At 36.1% G+C, this 12443-nt stretch overlaps 1 protein-coding gene across 5 annotated transcripts in view; it reads left to right on the top strand.

Moving 5' to 3' along the window:
- The window catches only part of LRRC72 (leucine rich repeat containing 72), a 33889-nt gene that overhangs the window by 20781 nt on the left and 665 nt on the right, over positions 1-12443 (top strand). For 4 of the 5 annotated variants that reach the window (XM_072783904.1, XM_072783907.1, XM_072783903.1 and 1 more), the window contains 4 exons: positions 1043-1153; positions 8686-8775; positions 9686-9838; positions 11772-11799. In XM_072783904.1, coding sequence (XP_072640005.1) covers positions 1043-1153; positions 8686-8775; positions 9686-9838; positions 11772-11799 — 382 coding nt within the window. The remainder of the gene's footprint in view (positions 1-1042; positions 1154-8685; positions 8776-9685; positions 9839-11771; positions 11800-12443) is intronic. The other variant, XM_072783906.1, reaches the window with a different exon arrangement.

Genomic DNA, 12443 nt, shown 5'->3' with positions numbered 1-12443 from the left:
TTGAAATATGTGAGGAAATCTATTTTTTAAAATGTCCTTATGTATATTTCATTTTGAGAAATGTGCTTTAGATTACAATTTTAATGTAATATTGTCATGTGCCTTATTCAAAATATAAAAGAAACTTGTTTTAAATAGAAATTTTGCCATTCTCCTGTATAGTTGGGCACAAACTGGGTATTATGGAAACAAATTTTAACAATATTTGGGAGCATTAATAAATATAACAACTTTATAAATGGTTTTCATGTTTTTAGGGGCTATAATTTTTGTCAGCCAAATTCCTCTTTTCATTTTACATGTTAAATTTTTAATTTTACATGTGTAACTATCTCTAAATTGACAATTTCAAGTCAAGTTGACAATTTCAGTTGATGATGAAAGTACCTGATCTACTAGGATCATGAAATACAAAGAGGTTCAGCACACATTTTTTAAAATATCACATATCATAGAGCCAAAAGAATCATCATGATTCCATGTACCATTAAGAAAGAAAATCTTGCCAATTCACCTATGATGCAGCCAGCTACTGTAAAGACACAACTCATTTTAATTTATGTTAAAAATGTGGGAAAATGTGAAATTTAGAATCAACAAAAATGATATTAATATGTGGCTTCCTGTGGTGTAAAGAAAATATTTACCTGAGCAATTTTGGGGAAGGTATTGAATTAAATGTGTAATTACTCCCTTGACTGGCATCATGAATCTAAGTAACATCAACAAAACAAAACACAACCAAAAGAAGAGTAAAGAAAATAAGCCTTCTGAAATCAAATTTAAAAATTATTGCTACAGGAAATTAAAAAAAAAAAACATAAAATAATAACAGTGGAAAGAAGTTGGCTCCACAGGCCCACATCACACTCAATTATTCAAATTCTTATGCTTTGTTGTATTATTCTTAATGATAAGTCAGATTATTATTAATAATGACTCCTTTTACCAGCTGAAATGTATTCTTTGTTTTTGTTTCATTAGGATGTTTAATTAGCATTACAAATGTTTAAAATCTCGTAAAAAACAAAATCTCTTTCAGGCCTGCACTCTTTGCCTTCATTGCACATACTCTTGCTACACCACAATGAGCTGACAAACATTGATGCCACAGTGAAAGAGTTAAAGGGGATGCCAAATCTGAAGATCCTAAGTATCAGTTTGTCTGTTTATAAGGCCATAAGCTAAAATAGTAATAACATGGGACAGGTTTCATTTTTTAAGGTTAATATTGATCAATGCTTATAACTAAATACTTAAATATTCCTGAAAATAAGATTTAATCTTACTCTCTTTTAAAACTTGCTTTTGAAAAAATAAGAGGTAGAAAAAAATTTTGAGAAATGACATGGCATGCCAAAGGGAAGTGACAAAAGCGCCAAAAGGTTTACATGTTTAAAGCTGTATGTTTGGTTTTATCTCAGAACTAAGTTCTGGCACACATTCTATGATTCCATTTACATGGCATGTCCAGAATAGACACATCTGAGGAGATAACAACACTGAGAGGTGATTATTTTTAAATAGATTCCTGTTTGTCTAGGGCTGGGGGACAGAGGGGTCTGGGGAACCACAGCTAAAGAATAAGAAGTTTGGGGGTTCCTCCAGGGGTAATGGAAATATTTTAAAATTGACTGTGGTGAAGATTGCACAACTCTTTGAATATACTAAAAAACATGAATTGTATACTTACAATGGGTGAGTCATGTGGTATATGAATTATATTAATAAAGCTGACACCAAAAGAAAAAAAATGAAGTTTTTTTTAAAGCTTTCTAAGTGGATGAACAGAAAATTTTATTCATGTATATTGAATCACACCCAGCAAAGAAGTGACCTACGTAGTGGAAGAAAGTGGAAATGGGTTGGAAAAATAAATAATACACAGTTCTTGCTCAATAAATTTATAATCTTGAAGGGTGAATAACCCGTGCATGATTGCAACAGAGAATAAATGGTTCTGGGTGTACCAAGGGAAAAGACGCTCAGACCAATGAGTGGGTTTCCAAACTTTAGAGTTGGGAGACTTGTTTATATAATGTCATGAAATAGATGTGGTTTTCTTTCCTCTTCATTTTCTGTTCATTTCTCAGAATTGCCTGAAACAATGTTTTGAATATGTGCCAAATGGTGTTGATGGTGGAGGTTCTGATCAGATCAATACATAGAGTAATTATAGTTTTCATTTGCTTTCAGTGCTAATCAGTAACATCTACTGTATTGAGGAGAAATGACTCATGTGCTTATACGTAGATTATTCAAAGCCAAATATTAAAATTATGCCAAGTTCATGAGAATTCCATGGGGTTTTTTGTTGTTAATCTAAGATCATGTTGATTTTCCCTTTGGAAAGAAGTTGGAGACAGATGTTCACAAACATACAGTAATCTGAGTTGATTCCCATATCCCACGCCTCCCTTCAGCAAATCTACTCAGGCCAGAAACTGGGCAGTTGGTCAAGACCATTCACCCCCACTTACCATCCTTACCCATTCACTAGTTATGATGTATCTATCACCACCCTTTCTTCTCCTCTTCCCCCATTTAAATAGGTTTTCATTATCTCTGGTTATTCCCATCTTATTCTTCTCAGTTCACGGGTCCAAGGGGCACGTTTCTATTGACTACACCCTGAATGGTGTCCCGTGGATCTGGCAACATGGCTGCCTTGTCCCCTTAGATGCCAAATAATCCCATGCTTATTTTTGAAACATGATAAGGTCTGTGAAAGACCCAGGACTGGCCTGCCTGTGTACTGGAATTATCTGGCCCTTGTGTGTTGAACAAATGCTTTGGTGATGAAAAGACTGTCTATGCTAGATCTGGAACTCTCATTTATCTTCATTTTTCCATATAATAGGAAACGAACTAGCTCTCTGGATCACCTTAAATATTAAGCTACCTCTGTAAGACATGTTTTTAAAGAGCATTTCTTGACATTAATGTTATTTGGAAGCAGTAACAAACTCAAAAATGGTTTTACTGTAGATTATGTAAATTAGACGATGAATTAATGTGCTCACAGTCTAGAAAGTCTGCTAAGTAGTAAATAGATTTTAACAACATAACTGACATTTGAAATAATCATCATTATAACAACATATTTGAATGTCTTTCCCGTTGAGAAAATGCTTATTATAGTCTCATTTAAATCTTCACAGCAATCCTATGATGTGATTAGAATGATTTCCTCTTGAATGGTGGGAATGCAAGTGTTTGAGCTTTAACCAAACTACTAAGAAATGCCAAAACTTAAACTCATGCCTTATTTCTTTGTTTCACATTTATTCACTCACTTGCTTAATAAATATTTATCATTTATTCATTCATTCAGTAAATATTTATCATGCATTCACTACATGACACCCCAATACAAGGGGACACAACAGTCCCATGGTTTATGGTTTTATGTCTTTTGACCTAAATATTTCTTAGAGAGCTGAAGGAGCTTGATATGAAACTAATCAGATTGCTAAATGTAAGAACTCAATAATTTAAGCAATTTTACAAAACAAGACTCGGAAGCTAGCACTCAAGTTTGTCCTATCGTAGTCAACAGGATTATGCCCTGAATGAAGGTGCCTGGCCAGGGAGTGGGTAGTCTGAAATCCAGCCCATGCCTCTCTTGTTCACTGTGTATGCATGAGCACAGAACTGTGTCAGCCCTGATCTGGAGTACAGGAGTGCCTTTCCTAGTTCTCTGAGCCTGGTAGTTTAATTTCAAGTCCTTATCATTATCTGTCACAACAGTTTGAGTGACCTTTCCTTAAAATCATAGTGATTATAATTCAAGTTACATAACTACAGTGGTTCCAACTGAGAATCTTTGTAGTGAGATTATTTTTTTGAAATGGAGAGAATGCTATGTCCAATTTCCCCCAAAGAAGCATTTTGAGAGAAGTCTTGGTAGCAAATACGCACATTGTGAACACTTTACTTGCCTCATTTTGGTTAAAGACACTCTATGGGAAAAAGTTCCTAGGTAATGAACTACTCATTGTATTGGGGCAGTAATGTGCCCAGATTAAGTTTCTCTGAGGTTCATTTGCAATCACAGATTAGATTCAGTTCATTAATTAAAATGAGAGATTCATGCACTTTCAAGCGTTAACATTTTTGCCTTTTCAAGCCATAAAACCCGCATAAAATGCTAAAGCGTTGTTATTATTCCACTCCAATTACAAGGTCTTCAGAGGGTGAGAAAATAGCCTGGAGGGGAAACCTCTAATCCATTTTGGCATTTCCCCCTCCACTGGCGTCTGTGAGGAGGTTTGCCAAGAGATGGCCCAGGAGACACAGGGCCGGGAGCTTCAGGGAGGCCTAACCCAGCAGCCAAGTGTGAGGTCCTGGAACCTGGAATTCCTGACTTCCAGACTTCCAGGCTGAGTCAGGAGGGCCCCACCTCTTCTCTCCAGGAGGTCTGCCTTTCCATACCCTCCCTCCCCAGCTCCTGCTTCCTCTTCCCTGCCTTTCAGCAAAGTGGTTCTAATTCAGGATCTAATGTGTGTCCAAATCCTACTTCTTGGCTGAGATGACTTTCCCTGATCTTCCATCTCTCTGCTTCTTTCCCAGCACGTGGGCAAAACACCACCACCAGCAGGAGCCACAAAATACTTACATTCTCCTGTTCCTCAAGTTTTGCTCTCCTCATTTCTCTCAAATTTGCTTTGTTTCATTAAGCTCCACTGTTGGGAAGGACACTTGGACACCTGCATTCCATCATCTTTAAGAGTTGCTTCCTAGCAGTGCTTTAAGGACTCAACAGGAGCGATAGAGTGCCCCTCTCAGGAGAGGGCCTCCATTTTTTTCAGGTTCTGTTCTTAAATGTTTTCTTTCCTCCTATACTTGGCCCCAGTCCACTGCTGAGGGCAAATAGCCAGGAGCTGAAGAGGGACACCGAAATCAGGATAGGACTATGATCTCAATGGTCCCTTCATTTGAGCTTCTACCTGAAATGCCCTTCAAGGTGGGACCATCCCTCCCAAACAACAAAGCAGAAGAATCACCCAATAAAAAAGAGCCAAGTGGATCTTTGCTGTTTGTGTCAAAGAAGAGGATATTCTGACCCCTCCAACTCTCTTTAATCCCTGTGTTAGTCCAAGTTCATCTTTTAAAAGTCGGGGATGATTTCCATATTCAGTACAAACATGTGATGTTCAGTGGCCCACAGCTTTCAAAGCAAGATGGTGGAAACAATGGAGATGCTGACTCTACTAAGTAACCTTGAGCCAGAACCTCAAAATCATAGTGTCTGACCATTGACAGCTAAGCTCACTTCCACAGGCTATTCTGTATAGATATAGAACATAACTGCTTTAAACTTACCTATCATTTTCCCCATCTATTAAAATGGATGTTTTGGGGCACATGGATGGCTTGGTTGGTTAGGCACCCAACTCTTGATTTCAGCTCAGGTCATGATCTCAGAGTCCTTGAATCAAGCCCCATGTTGGGCTTCACCCTTAGTACACAGTCTGCTTGAGATTCTCTCTCTCTCTCCCTCTGCTCCTTCCCATGCTCTCTCCCTCTCTCTCAAGTAAATAAATAAATCTTTTAAAACAATGGGTGTTTGGTATATCATTAATCACATCAACTTTTTTCAAAGGTGGTCTTAAAAACTAATGTTCACTTTAATGATGGTTTCTAATTTAGCTTTAAAAGTTTTTGAAAATTGACTGAAGCCAATTACTTAGGTAACTTTTTTCTCCTCCGTTTCAATAATAAGTAGCATCACACATGTGACTCATGTAATTCAAGCTTGTGCAGTAAGGTAGTAGAGACATTTTGATATATTATTGGATACATGTAAATTGCTTAGACTCGGAATCCCAAATTAAGATAAGCAAGACAGTGCTGGCGCCACCGAGGTGTGCTCTATAAGTAGCCTAGAGGGAAAGTGGATTAAATAGTATTAACCTATTGAAAGTGAAAGTGTAAGCAATTTCACTTCATAGTTTCTAAAGGAATGTACCCATACATCACGGAAGGCTTTCAGAACTTTCAGACACAGGAAACCAATTTCATATCTTAGAAACTTAATTTATGGTAATTTTATAGCATCAATCCAAAACTCATAAATCCAAAATGATAAATGTTTATAGTATAGAAGGGGGGGAAAAAGAGTTGAAAATAAGATTGCTTCTTTCTAAAACTTAAGAGCAAGGAAAAAAGTGAAAAATCATAAAGATGAAACGCCTCTCAAATTATTTAATTCTATTTTTTTTTTAATTCTATTTTTTTTAAAGTTAATTTAAGCAGGGGCTGGCCTAACAGCCCAGTGTTCTGACTTGCTGTCCTTTAGATTTTACATCAGGATGAGGTAGATGGTGAGCTACAATAAACACATCAAGTTTTCAGTCTTGAGATGCATTCTTAATAAGTCATGTAAGAGTAGTAAATCCAAATTTGATGTTTTGTTTAGCTGAAGCCAGCAGGTTTTCAATTTACATATAGAAGTGACTTATCTAAAGACCAGGAGGAGAAGCCAAGAAAATAAATGAAATAGGAACATTCTGAGAAGGAAAAGAGAATATGAAGGAGGGTGCAAAGAGTAAATGTTATTGGTACATTTCCTATTCACATCATAGGCAAGAGCAGACTCTACTCCTGGCTGCTTGAATGTCTGATGGGGTTATGAGGTGCCAGATGTGATTCTCCAACACAGTAACCACAGAGCAGACTTCTGCACTGAAGCATGTGTAATGCTTTCTTCCTCCAAAACTCTCATTAACAACAATTGTGTTTTGCTTTTACATCCTTGAAAGAGGTGCTTTTCTCTTTCTGGCTTAAACCACAATGCATGATCCCCGTTTTAAAATCTGTCCATATTACTGGCTTAATATACATCCACCCATTCTACTCCTTGTCCAGTAGTTATAATTATTCATTACCACTGTGAATTCCTTCCCTTTTAGATTAAAATTTAAACCCTTTTTGTCAGCCGAGAAATTTTGAAAAGTTTCCATTTCACTTTTCCTCTCACTTCCCCCACTGCATACATATTTCCTATCTTTTAAATTCTTTGTTGCTCCTGGCTTTACCTTTTCTTTAATGCCTAATTCTGATAGTTTTTGTTTATTAAGCACCAGATGTCTTCCGACGATGCCTGCTTTAAGTCCCTCTAAAGCTCAAGTTTTCCACGGGGAATAGTTATATGTAATGATTTTATTAGCCAGAAAAATTTGTGTTTATATGGTAAAATCAAAATGTTATGTAACCTACAGGAAAAACATCTAGATGATTTTGCTAAAACTTTTTCAAGTTTTGGCAAAATAGTTTGTTGTTTTTAAGCATACCCCCATCTTCTTTATCTTGCCAACTGTCTTTTCCTGGGCTTCTAATGCCTAATATTTTCATGCTTTTATCAAGCCTCTCTCTATTTTATAGTCAAATGCTACAGCACTACTCCGAAATTTAACATGTACAGTAAATGAGCCCCATTTTGTGAGAGTAATGCAGTTGTACAATGGCTGGAACTCTTTGTACTACTGCCACCTAGTGGTTCTCCTCACCGAATGTATTTTCCAAAAGTGTTTTCTAGAAGTTGCATGTAGACAGAATCCAATAGCTAAAGACACCCACGTGGAAATCATAAAAGTTTTATTTCACATTGTACTAAAGTAACCCTGTTTAATACATCTATGGGGGGATAGAGAAAATTCTTTGCTTTTTCCATAAAAGTAAAACCCTCACAACTTCTAGTTGAAGATTTAAAAAAAATATACCTGCATACAGATGCCTAAAGAATGTGAGGTCAAAAAAAAAAAGAATGTGACGTCAGAAACGACAGGAGCTCTGCTACATGGGCTTGCCTCCCACCTCCAGCCACTGTGATAGCGTGACTCATTAGGTATCTTGGCACCTGAGCAAAGGAGGTTAGAGGCATGTGCGTCTGGCCAGAGGTAGACAAGATGCAAGATCAGCACCTGCTCAGCTCTGCTCCTGCTGAGATCTGAAGCTGCTAGGGGTATTTACATGCTCTGAACCATGTGCAATGGTTTTAAGTGGAGAAAGAAAACTGTATCAGATCAGTGTACTGCACCTCTGCCCATCTCCACAGGGCACCCTTGTGACCTTTGAGACTGGAAGAAGAGAAGCAAGTGAACAAAATTCTTTAATGAAGAACAGCATCAAGACCTCCACAGAGGTGACGGGTGGCTCCCTCAGTTGAGCAGCTGCCTTCAGCTCTAGTCATGATCCCAGAGTCCTGGGCTCCAGTGCTGCATGAGGCTCCCTGCTCAGTGGGGAGTCAGCTTCCCCCTCTTCCCTTACCCCTCTCCCAGCTTATTCTCTTTCAAATAAATAAAATCTTAAAAAAAAAAAAAAAAAAAAGACCTCTACAGAGCTGATATCTTGTCCTTCCTTTACTAATTAACTTAAGGACATGTTAAAATTTTCCTCATTTGTGGTAGATCTGGGTCAACACTATGTCCCCAGCACCTCACATAGTTCTTGGTATATAGTAAGCACTCAGAAAATATTTGTTGAATGAATGAATTTAACAAATGGGAAATAAGTGCTGCTCTGAATAAATGCATTTGGTTAGGCCATTGGTTTGGTCTATGAAGCAAAAGCTTTACATGTACTTAGGTTTCATATTAATTCTGCAATTTCCTATATTTTATCAAATGATAAAAGAAACTGGTTTTGAAATATGACATCTTAATTTGGATTCTTTCTTTGCAGGTCTCTACCAAAACCCTTTGTGCCAATATAACCTGTACCGTTTATATATAATCAACCACCTTCCAGGAATAGAATTTCTTGACCAAAATCGTAAGCATACATCTTTCAGAGAAATATTTGAAAGGCAGCCTTATAAATCACTAGTTTAAAAATGCAGAAGGTCTTTGAAAATAATCATCTTTGTAAAGGAAAGTTTTTCAATTATTTAGTTTTGAAGTTTTTGACCTGTAAAATATGCCCTAGTTTAGGATTTCATTTCTCTTGATCACTATGTTGAAAAGGCCATCTAAGTGTGAGGAAAGGTCTTCTGTTCCTGAGTTTGACATGAATGTGTTGAATGCCAAATCATCTATTCCTGGCATTTTAGTGTTTTATTTCAAAAATGAGAGAATTGGACTAAATCTCTTAAGGCTTATTTAAATTCTAAAAATAGTATTCTTTGTTATCTCAATGATTTCTTTATGAATACAGTTTAAACACTGTAGATAAACTAGTATGTCTGATTTATACAAGTCACAAAGATAATCAACCTCACTGCATCACCCTTTACATTTGGGTGGAGCTTCTTTTACCTCCAAATGTATATTGCCCATCTCTCTACTTATCTTCCATCTCTATAGGTTTGAACATTCTTAATAATTAATTACTAACTTCCTAATGAGGAAATATAAAACCTAATGTTTATTATTCCTGTTATTCCTCACAGCCCTGAGGAGCTGAACGAATGTATCATATATGTGATTTCAACCATCCATGGTGATGTGTTAGAAAGTGCTTGGGGTACACTGGGAATATCTGTGCCTTACAACATGAGTGGCATTTGTTTATTAAGCATTTATAAGATTATGGAAATAATTGTGATTGCCCTTCACAGTTTTGGCAGGATGTTCACATATAACATACTTTAGATAAACGCATTATTGAAAGTGTTCAACTGTATTCTGAATCACTCTGCATCTCTACAATGCTATGCAATAACATTACTTTTTGCATTTGTCAGAAGTTACAGAAAAAGAAAGAAGATCAATGATTACCATTTTTAACCATAGAAGGACTCATATTGTTCAATCAATAGCATTCCAAAGAAGAGTAGATGCCTCATGGAATCCTAGAGCACCATTTAAGCAAAAACCATCCCAGAGAGTACCTCCAGGTATTTGGAAAAAAAAAAAAAAAAGATGAAATTAAAATTCCTCCAACTTTTGGCTGATCTAATTATAATAGTAACAACTGAAATTTACAATAAGCTAAGCACCTAGTGAAATAAATATTCCCAATGTTATTAGTCAAATTAAAGCAATATGCAATTTTATCTGCATTTGCATATATTAAGTGAAGTAATGTGGTAACAATGAGATATTACCTTGAAGTTCTCACTTCAGTATCTAGTGTAGTATGAAATACTCAGTTAATAAGCTATGCTTACTATTACCACGATCACCAGTTTCACCAATTAAAGCTATAAGTTTTTGATAACATGGAAAAAAGCGTTAAGAAATAAAGATCATTTACAATTTCTTCACCCAGAAATAACCACCATTAATGTTTGGGTTGGATTCATATACACAGTCATTATATACAAATATAACTTGAATATCTTCAGTGATGTTTCATCTGTTGGAATTTAAGTTCTTACATGCAACAGAAATCCAACATCAATGACTTAAGGAAATAGCGATTTTTCTCACAAAGCAAAGAATACAAAGGTAGGGTATTAGTGCAAAAGTCAGCAGTAATCATCAGTGTTCAAGAATATATCTCTTTTGTCCTACTCTTTGGGTATTTTTTGGTTACAAGGTGGCTGTTACACCACTAGGACACTCTCCTATATATCCCAAATTCCCATATCATACCTAAAAAAATAATTTGTGTACTCATATTACATAATATATAATAATATATATTTAAAGTTTCCCGGTATTTCCAATATGGCTGCTATAGCTGCTTTTTCAAAGCAATCCAGTCAGAGGTTCATAATTATATTTGGTTGTTACGGACCTTTACTCTTTTTAAACTTCGTAGATTTCTAAATTTGTTTCCATGACTTTTTCAGGGACCAGGCCAGTTATACTGTAGAATCCATCATTCTCTATGCTTGTTTTCACAAGATGTCATTGAACTTGTTCCTTTATCCATTACATGTCCCAGAGAAGAGAAAGAAAAAAAAAATGTCTGTAGGACATGTTCAGGATGCAGAAGTGTAGCATAGAGCAGGGGTTCTCAAAGTGTGATCCCTAAACCAGTAAGGAAGCATCATTTGTGAAGGGAATGATGCCATGAGCTCTTCTAAGGCAGAGGCTGTTTGCTCCCTGCTGCTTGCAGATTGGCAAGACTCATATTGTGGACTTCAGTGGCCCAACAGGTGCTGGTACATTCCATGTCTAGCCTGGCACTAGGCCTTTGGAGAGGAATGAACAAAGCAATGACTGTCTCTGGAAGATACCATAAGAAATCCCAGCTTTGAGGACAGCCTTTGAGCTCCCAAAGCTAGGGAAGATGGAGATTCTTGTGATCTAGGATTTGTTTATTCTATTTCTTTGAAGTTAATGCCAAGAATCCAAATGGTTTAAACTGCCCTAAATATTTCTCCTCATTTGGTCTGTTAGTTCATTTATAGATACATGTGTCTATCTGAAAAAAGAGGATTGGTTTCTGTATGAGACTCCATATCCTAATTACAAAAATCCCCAGTTGGATTCCACTGGAAACTTAATTGATTAAGCCTCCTGTTCCCAGAGTTTTGAGATCTGTATTGAATTAAAGAATTTGCCTCAGAATTTAAGCTAATCCAAGGCACTATATCTAAGAAAGGTCCAGTTTGAGTTTAGGTAGTATCAAGGCATTTTTGAAGGATTGAACTATTCATCTAAATGACCATTCAAGGTCACAGGCATTAAGGAGGGCACATGAGGTGATGAGCACTGGGTGTTATACTATATATTGGCAAATTGAATTTAAATTTTAAAAAATGACCATTCAAAAACCAGAAAGTTGTGCTCTAGACTTTTCCTTTATAGCACTGTTCCATTGTTTTTAAATGCTGAATAAATGTTTGAAAAATACTAACAGAAATGTATTTTTTTTAGACTTTGCATTTGCGAATAATGTAGACAAGTAAGTGATTTTTTAAACTTTACTTTTATTATCAAATTATTTCATAATTGTATGTACTTTAAATTACCTTCATTTCCTAAAATACATTTTGGTTAGTTAAATTTACATTTAGTTAAAGAATGACTAACTGATGGATGGGAAAAATTACTGTCTTTCTATGACAAATAAGCACAAGCTATTTACTCATATTTGACATATTTAGGTTTTGGATATTATTATTTTAACCAGGAATAAATTAAAGTCTGATTCAATGCATAAAATATAAAACCTAAGACTTACTAGCAAATTATAAATGTATAATGTTCCTCTAAATATGTTCAGTGAGAGCAGTTATATAGATAAACATTTTATATTCACCGGAATTTACATTTTCTTTTTTTTTTTTTTAAAGATTTTTATTTATTTATTCATAGAGACACAGAGAGAGAGAGAGAGACACAGGCAGAGGGAGAAGCAGGCTCCATGCAGGGAGCCTGACGTGGGACTTGATTCCGAGTCTCCAGGATCACGCCCTGGGCCGCAGGCGGCGCTAAACTGCTGAGCCACTGGGGCTGCCCGGAATTTACATTTTCAAAAGCAAATGCTTCATTAAACTATGGAAAACTTTTCAAACTCATGCATATTGATGAATTTTAAAATCATCA

The sequence above is a fragment of the Canis lupus genome, chromosome 18, assembly GCF_048164855.1.
Source record: "Canis lupus baileyi chromosome 18, mCanLup2.hap1, whole genome shotgun sequence".
Taxonomy (NCBI): domain Eukaryota; kingdom Metazoa; phylum Chordata; class Mammalia; order Carnivora; family Canidae; genus Canis; species Canis lupus.
This window is presented reverse-complemented; position numbering and strand designations above follow the sequence as displayed.